General features: G+C 40.2%; 1 protein-coding gene across 5 annotated transcripts in view; it reads right to left on the bottom strand.

Moving 5' to 3' along the window:
• LOC144472778 (rho guanine nucleotide exchange factor 10) overlaps positions 1–20,773 on the bottom strand; it is a 98,407-nt gene that overhangs the window by 35,690 nt on the left and 41,944 nt on the right. Inside the window, exon 1 of one of the 5 annotated variants that reach the window (XM_078186118.1) lies at positions 20,292–20,638. The exons of 3 other annotated variants lie outside the window; for them this stretch is intronic. In XM_078186118.1, coding sequence (XP_078042244.1) covers positions 20,292–20,328 — 37 coding nt within the window. In that variant the 5' untranslated portion in view covers positions 20,329–20,638. Of the gene's footprint in view, positions 1–1,148; positions 1,454–20,291; positions 20,639–20,773 lie in introns of those variants that run through there. One more of the 5 variants, XM_078186119.1, reaches the window with a different exon arrangement.

The following is a 20,773-nucleotide window of genomic DNA, read 5'->3' on the forward strand; positions in this document are numbered from 1 at the left end:
GTACATACAAATTGTATGCAACTTTATAAAATTTATACAAATTGTACGCAACTATATAAAATTTATATAAATTATATGCAACTTTATAAGGCTTGTACAAATTGTATGCAACTTTGTAAAGTTTATGAAAATGATTATACGCTTTTCTAAAACTCTTCTCATCGTGTCCATCCCGCGATCAGAATAATCATCGGCATCGTTGCAATCCCTCGCACACGAAATCACCGCGAAAATCAACAAAATTCATTTCCGCCGTCCCAACACGAGAGAGTGTCCCCTATTGCACCGTATTCGTGCCGGCAAAAGAGAGACGTGTGCTCAACGCGAGGATGCACTTTATCGCGGCACATGTTTGCCGACCGACGAGAGCAAATAATATTCGCAGCAGCATCGCGGCGAGCACACACAAATTAGATCACCTGGGCCGGGGCTCATCCTCGCTGCGAGTCGCGCCTAATCAAATTGCCATAAACTGGAGCTCCGCCGACGAACATTCGCCGCGAACGCGGTCCCGCCCTAATCATCCCTCGCTAAAATCAACCGAAAAACAAGAATTCGGAGAGCGGACTCCGAAACCCTCGAATTCGGAGGGTAGGCTCCAAAAACCCTCGCAAGGCGGTGGATTGGTCAATTTTGACCCGGAGTCCAATTTTTGATTGCTCATGTCGAAAAACTATTCGCTATAATATCCCTCGCCAATATCATAAAAAGCCTCATCGCATAAAGTAAAATAAACGAAAAATAAAATTAATTTTTCCCTAGTATCAAAAATTCGTCCCTTTAAAGCTTAACTATACAATTGTCATTAAAACAATAGCAACTGTCAATTAAATAATAAACGCGTTCCTACAGTCGACAACAAAAATTGCCGGAACTTACACTTTTGAAATAAATCTTCTAAAATCCGTCTCGAAAAATCGACCAATAAATCTCGGAATTGTTAACGAAGTCGCGAACGACGCAGTCGCGGAGAACGTTAAACCGCCGAAGATAAACAACCCGGTAGAAAGAGCCAATAAAAGATCGTCGGTCGGTCGCCTAACAAGCTGGCTAAAAAAATAGTCTTCGTGTTAAAATCGCGAAACTTTCGGCGTCGTGTCGGCTGTCGCGACTTTATGGGGATAGTAAACCTTGGTCCTCGTACTGACCGGTTCGTGCTGCTTGGGTAGAGAGAACAGCTGTAGAACAGAGGCGCGTAGATCGCGAGTTGTGGTTCACGGTGTGCACAAACACGGCTCCTCTCGCTGTGGAAATATTCGTTTCCGCGGCGTGTTCGAACACTCTTGTTGGTCGACACTGACGGCGAAAGCGACACCGACGTTGGTCACGTTGCCCAAGGATAAGATTCCTCTAGATCGCGGTACCACTCAAAGAGCACTGGCTGACGAAGAAGACCCCGGGTCACTTTGGATCGCGGCGACGTGCACAATCCGTCGAGGATAGATCCGCGAGCGTCGAGCACACGATCGAGACTATCCGCTCCGCGTCGGTCATTCTCTGTCTCTGTACCAGCCGACCCACGCGTTCCTCTCGCGCGGAAGAGGGACGAGCTCTGTCTGCTTGCTTGCTTGCTCGCTGGCTCGCTCGCTCGTTCACGCGTTTGTTCGTCGGCTCGCTCTCTCGCGCAACGTTTGCTCGCGCTATACTCACGCGATAGCGCGAGCGCATGCGTTTCCCGGCGGCTGCTGTGGCCGGAGAGGAGAGCTTACGACGCCGCGCGCACCCCCCAAGGGGGGTGGAAATGAATCTTCAATGCGATGCAATAAACGGGGGAGCAGTCGCCGTCGATTGGCTCGGATAATTCATTTAGCGCGGAAATCGCCGGATGAAAAATACCACCGGCACACGGAAACACCGGCGAACGGGTCTTCGGGAAATCGATTTTCTTCGGGCGAGACCGCGGCTGTGTGCTTGTATACTATTTCGACTGTTTTTAAGGCCGAGAGGGCGTCGAGAGCGGAGGCTCTGAGACACCGGCAAAAATTATAGTGATGCAAGAGAAAAGGGATTTTGTCAGTAAGATCAATTGTTTCTGGGACTGTCCGAATGATTTTTTAAATAGTTAAGAGTTGATGTGAAATGTAGGATTTATTTTGCTATGATAATGAGAAATAATAATTAGAAAATATTAGAAATAATAATTAGAAAATATTAACCCTTTGCACTCGAGCGACGAGCCTGGGGCAACGCTGGTAATTGCTACGCTATTTTCAAGAGAATCTTCGCATTGTTAAATTTTGTAGTCGATAATTAGTTTCGTGTACACTAAATAAAATTCCATAAATAATCTCATAAACATAAAATAATATGGTTGAAACAAAAGTCTTCACTTTGGGGTTAAAATAGTTTCGAGTGCGAAGGGTTAAATTGACTCGTAATTTATTACCTGTTGTCTAAAATAAAAGCTTAATCAATAGAAACATCACAAGTGATTAATTTAGCTATCACAATATAATTATAATATAATTAATTCAATTAACAAGCTCGACAATACATTGCATAATTCCGACAGCCATTATTTCGCTCTGAAAGAAAACCCCGTACGTGACACAGAATTTATCTATTACAGTTTTTAATACTGTTCCATAATAATGAGATAGCTTCCTAATTAAATGAACAAAATAATTGCTTTGAACATTACTTATACTTCGAATAGGAAAGAAATTGGATAGATTATTAATGAAAAGCGAAACACGCGCGCGCGCGCGTTATTTAATCGAAGAACGTCAAAGCGAGCAAGTACAAACGCGATCGCTCGAATAAATAAATACAGCTCGGCCACAGTTGGATCGAATTGACCCTGCGTTCGCAATACGAGGGTAGCGCACGACAGTGCATGCAACGAGTGCATAAGATAGCGCATTCACCGAAGGAAATTGGTACGCGACCGCTACGAAAATAAGTATGTAATTTTAAACGTCGGTGTTCGACGTTAATAGTGGTACGTAGCGCGACATTGTTCACTCGGAAATGCAGTTAAATTATGGTAATTATATTACATAGTGTATTATGTTTGTGTATTATATTGTATCGTAAACTGTGATTATTATATTTAATGTATATATAATAATTATGTACAATTATAATTATTATATTTAGTGTGTATATAATAATTATATATAATTATGACAATTACATCTAATGTACATATAATAATTAAATAGAATTATAATAATTATATTTAATGTATATATAATAATTGTGCACAATTATAATTACTATATAATTGCTATGAATTAACGCGAGAACTGAAATTTGTCGAAATCGTGTGGCTTCTTTATTTAAATCGACGCGGATGACACGGCAGGCGGCGACGATGGGCGCTGTTTCTTCTAAAAACAGAAATTTCACGCTTTCCATATCGATCAAGGCTAAAACGACGAATTTCATCGAAAGTGTGACTCGCGCGCGGTTTTGCGTTACGACCGCAGTACACACACGCGTATACGTCGGTCGGTCACGCGGCCTTTATTATTTCACGACGTGGCCTGGCCTCTGATTCATCGGTGACCCACGGACGACGCTTAGGCTAGATTCGCACGGGCGGACTATTGGAATCGCGAACGGATCAGCGGGGAGATCTGGTAACGATATGATGATACTGGACATCGCGCGGGTCACGCGACCGATTTAAATGGAAGCATGTGCGCGACGGATAAGCAATTCATCGCCGAAGGAGTAACTCGTAAAGCCGAGTTAATCGTGGGACAAGTATCGCGCGACGTTGATCGCGTTTACGGTCGAGCTATCCTGTCGCGCGAAATCGCCGATTCCGAGTATAACGATCTATAATATTTACTCGATGATTGATTCGCTAATGTCGCGCGAACGGGGACGTTATACATGTATATAGACACATGTATATCGAAGTGTAAGGTGGACGAAGACTCCATTTAGAAAATTTCATTTTGTACATTGATTAATTGTGGAAGTCGACGAACGAATGTCTCATGTCAATTTTTAATAAAAAATAATAAGTAACGTGTGTTCGCCATTTTACTTTCTTACACATGTCAAGTAATTTTATATAAATAATAGTTTGCAAAATAATTTTGTATAGATAATTTTAAGCTATAATTGTATATAAAATTGAACAATTTTATACAAAATAATTGTATACCGAATTGAACAATTTTATACGAAATAATTCTACATAAGTAATTGTATATAAAATGTATATAAAATTCTAGCAAATTAAAAATATTCTAAATCAATTGTAAGAAGCAAAAGTTAACTAAAAGTAGAATTTCTTTTTTTATCGATAAATCTACGAGCTTCAAAAATAATAAATATATGCGTCGTGTTACCAAACTGACAAATTTTAATTTATTAAAACATACAGCCAATTTCCCCTATATTACTCTACCCAACGCAGTGTTCACAGTATCGGTCAATTTAAAGTTAAAAAAAAATAAGAAATCAGGACCTTGTCGGCGAAGGACACGGAACAAGGCGACCCGACAGATATGAAATCTAAGAGAGGATCGATCTACGTCGAAATCTACTCGAAGATTAATGAAAAAGTCCTGTCTTACAAGCGTCGTCACTTCGCGTGACGCGTTAACGCCGGCTCGGCCATGTTTATCTTTCGGTTTACGCCAAAACCAATGATCCGATTTAACTTCGAACTTCGCCCGGATGTGCCTACAGTCGACGTCCTTTTATCGGCTCGAACAGAACTGGGTCGATCCTGCTAAAATCCGGCCCGCGTTAGTCGCAAAAGGAGCCGATAGATCCCTTGGCTGAGCTGGGGAATCTCTTTTGTGCGGCCATTTTTAATCCTTTATTCTTCGACTATGGCAAAAGTCCATTTTACCTGAACACCGAAATCATTCTTATACGGCGCGAAATTTCTTTCATGCATCGAGACGATTTTAGGATATAGTATTGTGCTAATTTGATTTATTTCAATTATTTTTAGCATCGTTGTTTGAAAATATATTATTCTGTTATTTATTTGTTTTAAATGGAAAAAATGGTGCTGAGAATTGTAATGGACGAGGAGATTTAATTTTACGGAAGTTTTGTAACAGTAGAAGGATGTAAATCAGTGAGAAATATTAAATTTAGCTTCAAAATTATTTTAAGTAATTATAAAGTGAGATAACACGTTGTTTGATATAACATTCCAATTATGAAATAGAATAGCATATTAAGTAGTTACGAAATGAAACAACGTGTTATTTCAAATAATTCTAAAATAAAGTAACACGTTTAAAATGCAATTACAAATAATTATAAAATGAAGTAACATATTATTTAAAACGATATCTCAAGCGATTATCGCAGACACTTTTACCCTACTTTGCATTGGTCCTTCAACAACTAAACATTAATAAAGACTACAAAAACAGAAGAAAATTATCCGAGCACGATTAGCCAGATAAAAATGAAATTTCCGTGTACAGTCTACAAAACAAGGACGCGGGGCGCCTTCCGAGAAACGTCGCTCGATCCTTGGCCTCTATCGGCGCGTTAAGAAAATTTCGCAAACGGAGACATTGAAACGCTTTTTCGACGCGCAGAAGGACGCGCGCGTCGGTGAGCCGGCGCGAACGCTCGTTAACGTCGCACGGCGGTCGAACCGCGGCGAGAGGCTCTAGTATCGGCGTTACGAAATCGCGCGGCTATCACGGCGGTGTCCTGCCTCTCCTGGCCCGGCCCGTTTATCTTCGCGGGCGCGCGCGTACTCCTCGCTCGCGCGCGCGCGGGGACACGTACGCGACGCGCTCGCGGATTCGTATCGGTCCGCGTGTGTTGGTAATTTACACAAGTCGCTCGGTAATGGCACATCGGGGCAATATGGTCTCCCGGAGCAGCGTTTTATCACTTGTGCTCCCAGCCTATTTGTTAATCCTACGCGCCGGTATGCTATACACATGGCGCGCGGAACGCACGCCACTTGAAACGACGCGGCGCGCAGTTGTTCTTCGGTATCATAATTCACACGAACGGGGCCGCGCCGCGCGTTCAATTTCCCGCGAGAACAGCGACCAGAAAAGACGGCTCCGCGTTGTTCTCGTTAGAATATTATTTTTTTTCGCTGATTCGTTGGTTTGATTGCTAACATAACGTCTTAGTTGTTAATTGGTGTTGCGCTTGGATTAGGGATCCTGCAACTAGGTGTACGAATATCTCGTTTTGGTACGGTATGATGTTTGTAAAATTCGGTCAGGTGATCGAAATTTCAATTAGGAGGGGTTTCATTCATTTACCAGACAATCGCTAAAAAGTTGGAAAAATTGAAATTGATTGGTTGGTAAGATAAAAGAATTTAAAAGTGGTGTTCTTTACATTTCTTTTATCTGAGCTGACTATAAAAATTTTCAAAAAGAATTTTGTAGATTAAATTTCTTACAGTTGTTAGACGCCATTAAGGACTAAGATAGAAATTTAACCCTTTGCAGTCGGAGCTATTTTAACTGAAAATCCAAAATATATCTTCAGACTTACAGTGTGTCCATTTTATATAACCTGGAGCATTTTATACATTATAAAATTGAATTTTATGACGTATGTAAGAGATAATAGCTCTTATAAATTTTTTAAATATTAGTAAACTTGATAAAGATTATTTTAAAACGTGGCATGATCATTTTTAGAGGCGCCTGAGAGTCGCTCCATACGACCGCAAAGGATTAATCGTTGATAGTAATTAATAATCAAGCGATAGTAATTAATAATCGAGAATAGTAAAATCGATAATTATGGTTGATACTTGACAGTAATAATAATTAAAATAATAATTACAATGAATAACGAACAATAATAACAGAATTGTTAACAATGACTAATAACTGAGGTAATAATTAAATAAAAATAAACAGTATTTAATAATTCAGTAAAATTGTACATGTATAAAATATAAAAAAGCAATAAACATGGTAAAGACAATTCTTAACCAAGTTGCATAGAAATATCCTTCCGATTACATTAACCCTTTGCACTCGAGTGCCGACTATGCGGCGTCATTAAAATTGCACCAACACGCTCCAACATTATTTGTATAGATATCGCCAAAGCTTAGATTTAAAAAATTATTGAAAGAGTATCTATTACATGAGTCATATGTTTTAATATGAATAGAATAAATTATATAAAATGGAAATACTAGAATCGAGAAAAATGATTACAAATTTACAGTTGACTGCAAAGGGTTAAAATCTCGACAATGATCATCGACGATTAATGGAATCAAATTTATTAAAATTGTCAGTTTGTTTAAACGACTGATAATAACAGTCCGAGAGATTGAACGGAATTGCATTATATGGCTTTCAAACCGGTGAAATAATAAAGTTTCTCCGTCGGGCATTACGGTAGCCGGCCGTTAATTAAACGCTATGGAATAAATTGGATGAATCGCGGACGTGTATTTGTCACAGTTCGAACTACAAAGAGCTCTCTCTCTCTCTCTCTCCCAGAACGACCGGGGAGAACGACAACGGGACTATTTAAAACGTTATTACGCATTGGCCGTTCACGCGCGCGAAGTTTCAGCGGACAAGCATTTTCTAAGACGGGTCTCTCGCGTTCCTAACACTTCCGAAATATACAGGGTGTTGCACAAATCGCAAATGAGACAAAAATTTTCCTCTCAGGAATTAAGAGGTTCCTGAGGTCATTTAAAGCAACTTTTTCCTTTACAAAATTTTTCTCCGAGGCATCGTTAACGAGTTATTAACAAAAAAACACTGACCAATGAGAAGCGAGATCCACTGGCGCTAGGAGGTCGATGAGAATGATGAGCGGCACTGAGCTTCAAGCGCGCGTTGATTCAGCCGCCTAGCGCTAGCAGAGCTCGCCTCTCATTGGTCAGCGTTTTTCGTTAATAACTCGATGCCTCGAAGGAATTTTTTGTAAAAGAAAAAGTTGCTTGAAATGAGCTCAGCTATCTACCTCATTTCCGGACTGTTGGACAACTTTTGGACACTCTGTATATCAGGTGGAAAACGATAATCTCGCAGCGTCAAATTTCTGCCTCTTGTTTTGCCGGGTCGTTTTATCGGACACGATAAGTCTGCGAGGGTCGTCGTCGCGATGTAGCAGGTGCACTGGGTCAGAATTGTTTCGTCTTTCTTGCCCGGTACATGGTAAACATAGACGTTTCAACAAACAGAACGCGTTCCGCGCAGGTGGGATACGATAAGTTTCGAGGACCGTTGTCGCGTCTGAGCCTGCGCACGCACTCGCATCGCGCGATCGTGAACACGTTAGGACACCTTTCAACGCTCGAACATCAAACCTTTTTATCGGAAATAGAGCAAAATATACTTTGGAGCGTTTGGAATTTTATTTATCAATTTTCGTCAATGTATTGTTTAAGGTATTCTTTCTAGACGCGCCAACTATTTTATTACTTTAATGAACTCTTGTGAAAATTTCAGTTAGCTCAACAGAAACTTATGACAATTTTATTTATAATTTATAACAAGTTAACCATAATTTTTCAATCGTGTGTCAAAGTGGACCTAACAAATTTTGCAAAATTTGTAATCGTGAAAAGAGTGGGGGTAGATGAAAATTTGTAAATTGTTGGAAATAATGAGAAAATAGATGAAGAAATTACGTTCTTCAATTTTCTGCACGAGGAATGATCCGGTTTTGTTGTAAACGCGGGTTAAAAAGCTCGCCGAGCGTGTATCACGGCGACGTCAAGCTGTAATTAAACCGGCGGTGTCTATTAGAAAGTACAATGGTCGGTTTTTCGCAAGAAGAGGCCAGAGATACACGGATAGTCACAATAGCTGACCACCGTACACCAAATATACAAAACGGTTACTGTAATAGGATGATCGAGGGAGAGCCTATAATTTTCTTATTTTCCATTTCAATCTCCCTCAGCTGTTCTCTTAAAAATCAATTGTAATTCAAGTGTCTACTAAAAATTTTATTGTAATTTAATTTTGTATTAAAAAAGCTATTTTTATGCAAATTTTTATTCAAAAATCTACGGTAATTTAGATTTCTATCAAAAAATCTGGTGTTTGAAATTCCTGTTAAATATTCTACTGCAATTCAAATGTCTATCAATAATTCTATTATAAATTAAATTGTTTAAATTTAATAATTAATCTTGACAATAATTCTTAAAAACAATTTAATGATACAAATTTACTTTTAAAGTACCCGCATATTAATAAACAATTTTATATTATTTCATAAACATTCCAAAATTCAATCTCAAATATAAATTCCTCTTATTACTGATGTTTTCGAAATGATACGGTCCGCATTAACGATCTCTGTTCTCTAATCCTATTAATCGAGCCGGAAAGCTGTAGCCGGCGCAAAGAGGCGTCATTCTCTGTCCGTATTGTTGCGCGTATCAATGAAGTGCACGCACAGCCAGTGCATTCTACAAGTAACTGTACCCGTACGATACGCGTCGGGAACAGATGCCGGGCTCCATCGCGAACACCCGGCTCCTGGTCGGCCCCAGCTCGGCCACATGCATCGCATGGCCACGCTCGGAGCCCGGGCCAATCCTACACAGAGTGGTCGGACCATATTCATTCGTTATTATTAAAATAAAAAACCCTATTGCAATTTAAGTTCCTATGAAAAATTCTATTTAAAATTCTATTAAAAAATCTGTTGTCATTTAAATTTCTGTAACAATAGAACTAAAGGAATAAAATAAATAGTTACTTATTAATTCGTATAATCCTACGAATGATGGCGCTATTGCTGTTAATCAGATGCAACGTTAAATAAATAAATTAATTAATTAAAAAATAAATTAGTAAATCACATAAAATTCGGCACGTGTGAGAACATCGCGTCAACATCGACGAAAAGGGTATAGCGTATTGCGGCCCTGTCGAAACCTGCAAGACTATTCGCGCCTGTTAGGCGAACCAGTTAGGCTCGCGTGTCCTTTGTATCGTGCGCCTACGTAAACGAGGCCCGCCTACGTCGCGCATATTGTATTCTTTCCAGCGAAAATAGAAGCTAGGAGGAGAACCCATCACCTCTCGCGACCGTCGCCGTTTCTCGCGTTTCCTTCAATGAATCGGCGCGGAGAGAGCAAGGCTCCCCGGCTCGGTTGTGCCTTGCCTGGGTGCCGCCGCGTCGGTCAAATAGGAACGGGGCGCACCGCCGACCGGATAATGCATGCCATGCAGGTGCAACGGCGGCAATGCACAACAAAACTGCAGGTACACGACCGTTTCTCACACAAGGGAACGCGGCGCGATTCCGTGCTGTGCCACGCTCTCTCGCTGCAATTTCAGAGACGCATCCCACACACGGCCGTGCTCTTTCTCGTTTTATATCGAACGCGCAGTTACCGTTCCTATTCGTATACGAACGTTTGTTGCTCTAGCCGTATTCTGCTGGCAGCTGTCGCGAATTTTTCCGCAAGCCCCCCTAATAACGTTTATGGAATAGAGATTCGGCTATTGGGTATCATGGTGTCACGAAATTCCGAAAATTTTTCGTATGTTGTGTTGGTATCTTTTAGGTCGGTTGCTGCGGCGACACGCAGAGCTTGGCATATTTTAGTCGGACGATCAATGAAATTTTGTTCTGTTTGGTATTTTATTTAGAATTTAATTCGGATTTTATTGCAAGCATTTTATTCGGATTTTAGTCGAATTTTATTGGAAGAATTTAATTCGGATTCAATTCAGATTTTATTCAAAGAGCTATATTCGGATTTTATTCAAAGAACTTTGTTCCGATTTTATTCTACAATATTTAAAGAATTTATTAAAGGTATATCTCGAATAAAATTTGATTCGTACAATTTATTTGCAACAGTTGAAGAACACCAGCGTTATTGTTACATGCAGGGAAAATGATTGCGGACGACAAAATTCCAATCGATACATGTATGTATAAGTTGAGGGAGAAATCATAGCGCGAGGAGTTGAAAGAATCGTTCGACATTTATCGGGATCGTGACGGCCGACTAGGCCTCGGCCAGATGAGAAAACTGATGCATTGAAACAATAATTGTATTTAGACACCGACGATGTATTCATTGGATCGTAGGGACGGGTCGTAATTAATTGCGAGGACAATTCAATTACATAGAGGATACACACAACCACTGTCCTTGCCTTCCGGAAGAGTCTTGTAAAACACGTTGCGTCACAGGTGTACACACGCGTCGATTTCTATTGTACTTGTACCCCCAATTAAACTACTGCTCGCGTCACTCGGCTCTGTGTCCTGCACGGAGGATTAATTGCTGCGTATTTTTGTTCCCGATACATTTTACAGACGAAGAAAACTATTTTTAACGCGTCGCTTGCGTACGATTTGAATGCTGAATCGAATGAGTGGCGTCTGTTGCTTTGTACAGTGACATTAACAAATATTTGGATGCTAGTGTAATGGTTAATATAGTTAAATAAACGCTATATAGTTAAATAAATGTATAATGTATTTACAAATAGATGTCAAAGTTATACTAGCGTCCCAATAGTTTTGTAAGAATGACAAGACTTTGAATTAAATTGAATTATTTAGCATTTTTACTGTAACATTTGAATTAAAAAATTTACTAGATATATTTCTGTGAAGGAATCTTTTTAATATTAATAATTTTAAACTGAAATATATAGAATAGGAAATTTTTATTACCACGTTTTATTTAGTATTAATTCAAGTTTCTCTAAGCATTTACTTCTTTAAATATGTTAAGTATATTAATAGTTAGCAAGTAGCATTGTGTGTAATATTTTATATTAATATTCACTTTTAAGCAGATTTGCTTTATATACAGTATAATATACGCGTAACTGTACTCGAATACCAAAGAATTTACGTATATTATGAATCAAGTTACTGATAAGCTTTCGTCAATGTCTTTTGCATGATTCATAAGTCTGATTCGACCATCAATGATACCATATCCTCCTAGCATGAAACCACGCTTAAAATAAAAATACTGTGACTTTCGTTCCATTGATAATGCACTGTATCTGTCGAAAGATAAACACCAAAAACACAGTTAATTTTTCTCTAGCTTCATTGTAATCTTAATTCAATCTTACTGTACCTTATTCTTTAACTACTACTATACATAACAAATTTTGAAAAAATCTTAAACAAATTATTATTGTAAGAGAATCCTTAAATTTCCTCCAGAGCGGAAATCGTCTTCGCATTGATTTGTCTTGAACGTGGTCGAAAATGTTTTGTCTGTCCATCCGGCTATAGTTACATGGAAGAGTTAATGGATTAGCAAAAGTCACAGTTTTAAACGAGCGTGAAAAATACACGTGTAGACCGGGACACGTGATACGTGTATTAAGGAATTATGCACACGTGTACACGGGTGTTGAATAAGTTGCACGTGAAGCACGGATCTCTGGATACACGAGGATCCGTGTACCAAAGCTTGGAACACGTTTTACTCTGCTCTGGACTTTTAAAGACTGCCAGAGAGCCTGGATACCATAAGAACTGGAATACCGGTTTATCTTTATCTTTATCGCGATTATCTCAAAGATGACAACAATTCCTGTATCTTTCTGGTAAATATTTAATTATAACGATGAACTTAGGATTCTTACGTCTGAGATTTAATAATTTGCGATCTGTGACTGAAGTTAAGTCTAGACTAGGTCAATGGCAATAGTTTTATTTTTTATTTGTTTACGTTCAATATTTTTTTGTTTACATTTAATGTTTTTTGGTTTACGTTTAATATATTACGTTTATGTTCAATATTTTATATTTATGTTCAATATTTTATGTTTACGTTCAATATTTTACGTTTACGTTTAATATTTTACGTTTACGTTCAATATTTTACGTTTACGTTCAATATTTTATGTTCACGTTCAATATTTAATGTTTAATATTTTATGTTTATGTCTTATGTATCATGTTCTATGTTTTATGTTCTACGCTTTATGTTCCATGATTTACGTCTTAGGTTCTAAGCTTCGCGCGTAGGTAAGATACGCTGTTGTTGGCTCCACACAGAAACACGTAATTTTCTTAATAATTCCAATAAACAACAGTTTCATTTGTTAATTTATACTCCTTTTCGTATGTTCCAATTTTCATGTTTTACAAAATTTGTATAACAATAAAAATACATCAAATAGATATAGCATTTTTGTTTCAGCTAAACACGACTCTATTGTACCTAGATCAATTTTTATTTCGCTAAAAATTTAATCAATAATGTCGAATAAAATTTGACTCGTTAGTCTATCATTTACCAATTAAATTATGTCCACCTCTGCCCGCAGAAGGTTAAGATACCCAAGTACCGAAGTAACGATTTCCGTTCGACATAAGCAAAACCCCGTGCAACGTGCCAACACACGTGTCCACGTGTTACATATTTACATGCACGTGGAGCAGAGACCTGCGTCGAACACCGTCCACGACGATTAGAAATTTAGTTGAGCTGCTCCTTCGTTATGCAACCCGTAGTAGCCGTAGTAGCAGTGGTAATAGTATAGTAATAGTAATAGTACTGGTATTATTATTGGTAATAGCAGTGTACTAGTATTATTATTAGTGGTATTATTGTTATTAGCAGTAGTACTATTAGTATTATTTTTTCTTACTTTAGATTAGTAATGGTAGTATTAGTATTATTATTAATAGCAGTGTAGTAGTATTAATATTAGTGGTATTAATATTATTATTAGTAGCAGTAGTAGTATCAGTATTATTATTACTAGAGTAGTATTAGTAGTGACAGCAGCGGCGGTAGCAGCGGTCGTACACGTCAATTAGTTAAAAGTGTTCGGTGTCCGGGTGGTGTGGGCCTAAAATCTAAGTCTGGCAACATCGCAGGCAGCTCTCTCGAGTGCTCATTGTGAGCGGACATCGCGTATAGTAAGTAAGTACATAGCGAGACAGCCGTGTGAGCGAGCCGCTCACGGAGAGGCCGGCTTTTTACAGTGACACACACGTGCTCCCCACTAACTTTATTTCTGACGACAGAGTCCACGATTCGAGGAGTCATCGGCACGGGAATACTTCCTTTTTCGCCAGCGGGGAGCCGAATTTACTGCGAGCCACGCTCTCGCGCGCCCTCTTATTCCGTGCTCCCTTCTTGCCCGCACACGAGCTTCTCAAACGAGCATAACGCATAACTGTGAGATTATGCCCGGCAGTGACGCACGACGGTCCGCGATCGGAGGAATCGGCTAACATTTAGGTGGAATTTTTCAACCGCAACAGATATATCGCAATGAAAAATTCCATTTCACAATTTTATTATCGTTAATTCATAATATCTTAAAAATCCACTTTTATTCGCAACGATATTATTAATTATAAAATTATTAAGCACTCTGCATGTAATTCCATAATTTTCTATAATATAGGAAGAGTCGTCTCCTCTGTGTTAATTTTTCTAGTAAGCTACGTGTATAAATGAATTTTTCCTTTATCAAAATCAATTCTCTTTTATCTACACCGTACAAGATTTAATTATGTCACTCGAAAGTCTACTAATTAACGTAATCAAAATTTAGCAATGTGAAATATTTACCAGAAAATAATAATAAAAAGTCTGACAGAAAAGGAACCTTGAAGTCGACCACTCCAAGAACGATGCTTTTTTTTTGAATTTTCAATAAAATAGCCTTCCTTCTTCGAAGAATCTCGACGATTTCATTTAATTCTTCATTCGACTTGCGCTTCTCGGCGAGGTGCATTCCGCGACGATGAGAAACCATACCTTGCGTTAATAATTGCCGCACAGAACGGATTAAGAACGTGGCGCCGAAAGCGATATAGCGGATTAATTTCCACGAGACACGCACGGATTCGCGCGTTCGATCGCCGAGCATCGATCCGCGCCCTCTCCCGTCTTCACGTTTACCCGGTGGTTACGCGACGCACGTTTTCAGGTACGGGAACGCGACAATGAACGCGCCACAGCCCGAGCACTGTTATTGTGTTGCATAACAGATCGATGACCTCGACCGCTGTAAACAACTGCCCTAGGGCACGTTTGCGTCGGGGATGTGTGATATAAGATGCACAAGCCGTAACACGTCGAGCCAGCAACAGTGCCGCGGGAATATGTCCTCTTTTCGATTTGCCTAGAATGCAACCGCGCGTTTAGACCAGTTTCAGTCGCCACTTATGTCATCATTAGGCTGCAAATATTACGCGTTTGTGGTGACGAGATGGATCACCGAGTTACAGCGTGCATGATGGAGAAATCAGAAAAATTCCACGATATAGTTACACTATTTTCTGCCTTCTAAAATTATCAAAGGAAAGAATAGATCTATATTTTATTTATTTTATCCGGTCGCAAATGACGCTACAAATTTTTATTTTGCGCAAATCACAGTGTCGATGATTAGCAATATCGTTCGAAATTCGTCTCAAGTGAAAACACATTGTTATCGGAGGCAATGAACTCTCTCGGTAGAGATATGGACAACAAAGTTGCGCGGAAACAGGTTTTAGGAAAATCGAAGCAGCTCCCGCCACCCCCTCGCCCGCGTAACACGGTTTGGATTGGATTACGTGTATCTACCGCGCCATTATCGCTACGAATTACCTTTTGCGGTCGTAGACACGCGATGCTTGTCACGGTCACTGGCCCATATTTCTCCAGTCTCGCGTATGCTTTTTTTCCCTTGTCACTCGTGACAACCGCGCTCACACGACATGGTAAACAACCGTCTTCGAGCACTTTCGTTTTTTTTTCCTTTCGACCTAACACGAGTCTTTAACTTCTACTGCGCTGTCGACTGTTCGAGATAATTACGACGCCTATGTTCGAATAATAGAACAGTGAATTGGCTACAGTGATGGAGGTAATTTTTAGCAATTTATGAAGTGAATTGTTTCGCGGTTTGTACTGAATGGGAATCATTATGCGCAAAAATGGAGAATGTTAGGTTTATTTAGATAATTAAGTCTTCATTGGACTGCGTATTTTTGTATTAATTATCAAAATGATTTAATGAATTGTAAAGAATATTTCTTTCTATCATTAACAATTTCAGTGAATTGAAAATAATAAATTGAGTCAAGAATAATACTCTAAATTGAGTTAAAAATAATACAGAAAATTGCGAAAATAATACGGTAAAATAATAGACTAAATTTGGTTAAAAAAATGATGCATTGAATTGCGTTGACGATAGTAATAAATCGAACTGAAAATAATACATTAAATCGAATCGAGCATAAATGTCCTCGAATTCGATATTACCGTAGTCTTAGATACCATCTATCCATTTCCGACATAGGCTCGCAGTCCATTAACGAGTACCACGGATCGAGTACAACGACGAAGGTGGTGTGGAGGGGATGCGTATCGTTTATGCCTATGAATATTCAATCGGACGTGTTCGGCATACAATTATCCACGTGGTTACGAAAGGTACAAATTAGTACCTATTTGTTCCCTTTCACTATCTCGACCGGTTCATCGGTGCGCACACAATGACCGAGTGGAATACAAACGGCGCATTTTTAATAACCGGCGAAATACCGACCACCGCGCGCTCTGGCATGACATTTCAATCGGCACTTTTATAAGAGAAAGCACGCCCACGCCGCGCGGCCTAACAGGTCCTGCGATCTTAGTAGGAGTAGGCACGGACACAGACGGCTCTCTCGATATTGGTCGAGTGGTTTTTCAAAGCTTGCATTAGCATGATCAGAAAGTTCTGACACGTCGGATTCTATTTGTACGTTTGGGACCTTATTTGGGGATTTTCACGATCGTAAGCGGCCTACACTTGGATTTTGAGTCATCGACGTTATGAAATGGACGATGTTTATTCAGCTTTATTGTTAATCGATAATATGTTGTACGATATTGTAACTGATCATATATTTTTAATTAATAGCTTGGTAGGTCATTTTTAACCTTTATCGTTTCAATTGTCAGTAATGCTACAAAGCTTAAGGCAGCATTGCAGCGTTCTGTACAACTTATGGAGCGATAAGTTTTAATAATATAATTTATAGCTTCGTGAATCTTGACGTGATACAATTTACGTAATCACAATATTTTATTACTATTTAAAGAGACATTATTTTTAACTGTTTTATTACAATTATTATTTTATTATTCTACTACATATTACCATAATGATCACTACTTTACTATTCTATAAAATATTATTATTATATTATTATTCTAAATTGTCAAAGAACGAGTTTGAGAATAGTTGAACAAAGAACGAATAAAGAATAAACAAACGAATGTCATGGCATTATGTTTGACGTTCGATAGCGTCGCGTTTAATAGCCATCAAACTGTTAAACGCAGAACGCCGATTCAGATGATGATATAATCTAACTGTAAAAACTAGCCATTGTTTTAGAACTAGATCAGCGAACATGCCCAGCTGGCAAAGTGCATCTTAGGCGTGGCATGCGTTTCATACGAGTGCCGGATGTAGAAATCTGTAACACCGGAGACTAATCAGTAAACAGCTCGGTTACGAAGATCGATCGATTTTCGAGGAAATGGAAAAAAGAACGGAGAAGCGGAGCCAACTTTCTGATCGATCTAATAAATCGGCAGGCATAAATTATCATCCTAACGAGCCCGACGGAATCGTCCGAACGGTGAACCGCCCAATCCCGAATCGAGAGACCGATCGTTATTTTCTGTCGACGTGTCGCACGGGCGCCGTTTTTGCCCGTTGCTTCGACAGCGAATCGTGCGAGGTGTGCCGATTACGCTACCGCGCCTCAAATTCTAATGATTCGACTGCGGATGTTTATGCAAATCCGTAACTTTATAGGCAACCTTAAAGAACCTTCTTCGCAGACTACTCCAGTCAGCCAAAAGTCAAGCAGAGCTGCATTACTCGCGAATTAATTATCGTTTGCCGTTTTCAGAGTTACCTTGCACATATCCATTATTTTTAAAAAATTTTTTTAAGGTTATTGATCTGTTTTTAATTAATTTAAATAAAAATTTTTCGATTCGCAAAACCAACTTTTGTGTAAAAGACATAATAATATTTAATAGAGAAGTATATAGTAAATTTCTATTAAAAACAATTTGAATGAAGGCACAAAGTATTCAGCGACATTTTATTAAATATTAACGTAGTTTAAAATATTTAATTAAGTATTGAAATGTGTCAAATATTAAAATTAAAATATGTCAAGTACTAAATATTAAAATATTTAATTCAATATCAAAACACGTTAAAATATTTAAGCAAATGTGTTAATAAAACGTAGCTATATCTATTATCAAAATATGGGACGATCGAATTCGAACATTCCCGCCTCGCTGACTGACTCACCCCGTACTTTCCCGGCGAACAATTTCCGAGGAGAGCACCGTTTTCCCGTTCGTCAGAACAAACAAGTCGAAGTCGTTCGATGGAACCCCGATGCAACGTACATAACGTTTACCGGCGGCCTCCTGCTCATACGGCATATACTATTGTTTCACGACATAATAGTCCGACTGCTGCGGCCAGCAGTCAAAAGATTTACGACGCGAGCTTATCGAAGGGAAAACAGAGTTACAAAATCGATACCACGTGAACGGTTTACGAGCCACGAAAATACGGGAGCCGCGCACGCAGCGACGGAACCGTCCGTCCACCGAGGAATATTTTCGAACGGTTAAGGGAGACAATTTAGACACCGTGACATCCAACTGCGGACTTATTTATAGGTTATCACTGTTCTCACTTGAACGGTCACGTGACCCCTTTCGAAGAATCGAAGGAGCCTCTCGCTTTTCGGGCATTGGTTTCAAAGTTTTGTGTTACCGCGCGACGAAAACCCAACAGATAAACGAACTACGAGAAACCGAAAGACGAAGCAATCGAAACATTATAAACAATTGGAAAATGAAACATCGAACGATCCTAATAGTTAGGACTTACGAAAATAACACGAGACGTCATCGAACGCATCTTCTAATCAGATAAAAGATAATTCGTTATGCAATCGAAGCATCTGTTTCCTTTTACCAGACATAATTCTGTGACCATAAGGAAAACCGCCGTGTGCCGAAAATTTCCAAAAATTTAAACTTCAATCGAATCGTGGCATTTTTCAGAAAGAACGTCGTTAAAATTAAATTCTACGAACTCTAGAGAATGATAGAAGTCGCAACGCTACTAATGCGAAGCATTAAGGCATTAATCGAAATCACGTGACTCGCAGCGCTCTTCCATGCAATCACAGGATTTACATGCGTGAATTACATGTGCAAATCGACTACAATTTACGTCCTCCATGCGCTCGATTACAGCACAGGCTGGGCATGGTTCGTTAAAATCAAATATTTCGGATTCGAGCGGCATTCGTTGTCAGTCGCATGGAACAGCGGGAGCCTGTTCCAAGGTGCCGGTATCGGTAGGTAAGAAAGAGACGTATGGACGATGCGGCAAGAACGCGGAACGGGCACTGTCCTGTCGTTGACGCGGCGCGATACGGGCGTTCCATCGTTTCCACGCAATCCGGCCCGATGCAAATTACCGGAACAATGATCGTCTATGTTGTAACCGAATGCATTGCGCCGAGCCACTTCTACGAAACCGTGTCCCGACCGTCCCACCGAAAAACTACGCTACGAATATCGGGTACAGAGCTGCATAACCCGTGGTGTAATCGAGTCACAACGATGGTATAAAAGGAGCACCGTGTACACCGTGTCATCGGGAGTTAGGTTAGTCTGCGGATGTGTGCGGTAAATTCACGGCACACGCGACGTGCCCACCATGGAGATCGAGCTTAGGAGGAATCAATATTAGTCACCGATATATTAAGACACCCATAATCACCGTTGACTACTCATAACTTTTAAATCAAATCATATTGCTCTATATTGCATATTCTAAAATATTCGCCTTGCGGAAATTGTACACTATTATTTGGATTCTGATAAAAATGAACGGTAGTAATTTATGACAAATGGAGAAAGAGATGCACTATTGTTAATCGGTCGAGATTCTTGAAGGAAGAATGAAACTTGTGTCTATCACCTGTCTCCAGTAATTAACGCAGGATATTTTGATTTCGACGCGAAGAACACGGTGCAAAAGGGGACCGTTGATACCCGATTCGGTGTACACCCCCAACGCGAAAACAAATGTCCGTTGGAGCCGAGTGTTCTCACAGATCCCGAACGTTGTCGCGTAAAGATTCGCCGCTAGGCGCAGCGAATTTACCGACTCAACGACTCAGGAATTTAGATCCGGCCGTGACAGAGGGGTGAACGTTCTGTTTCTGGTTGAACGCCGTCACCGAGGGACCCCGTGTGTGCATGCAACGCGAGAGATCACACATGGGGGCCGTCGATCGGTTGGTCGGTCGGTCGGTCAGCGGGGAATTGACAGGCGCGGTGGCAAACTTACACTTGATCAGGATGACACCGTTATGCAGCTCCTCCATCTCGTGGAGGCGGGCGATTCTGCTCGCACTTTGTGCTCCAGGTTAAGTGGCAACAATGTTCCTATCGAGCACCGGCTGTCGTGTGTGCTCGCAACGTGCTCTCGTCGCGCAGCGAACATACGCTCGCGGTCGCGGGTGTCTCTCGGTTTGCGGCACCGCGATCGCGAAATGACACACGGACACGGAGTAGAGGCGATCCGATCCAGCGAATTACGAGGCACACGTGGCGGCGGGCATAATTAATATCGCGGCGTGCAGCACCGATAAGAACGCGTCGTACCGTCCGACAAAGAAACGCCACCGAAACCGAGTAAACATGGCCGTGCGCGCGCGCCTCTCTGGTTCTCCGTGGCCCGCGGAGCCGTCACGCACTGAGGGCGGTTGCATGGAAACGAAGGGCACGGACGAGAGACCGACAGCGATAGAGAAAGAGAGAGCACGCCAT

This window comes from Augochlora pura, chromosome 7 (assembly GCF_028453695.1).
Source record: "Augochlora pura isolate Apur16 chromosome 7, APUR_v2.2.1, whole genome shotgun sequence".
In the NCBI taxonomy this organism is placed as follows: Eukaryota; Metazoa; Arthropoda; class Insecta; order Hymenoptera; family Halictidae; genus Augochlora; species Augochlora pura.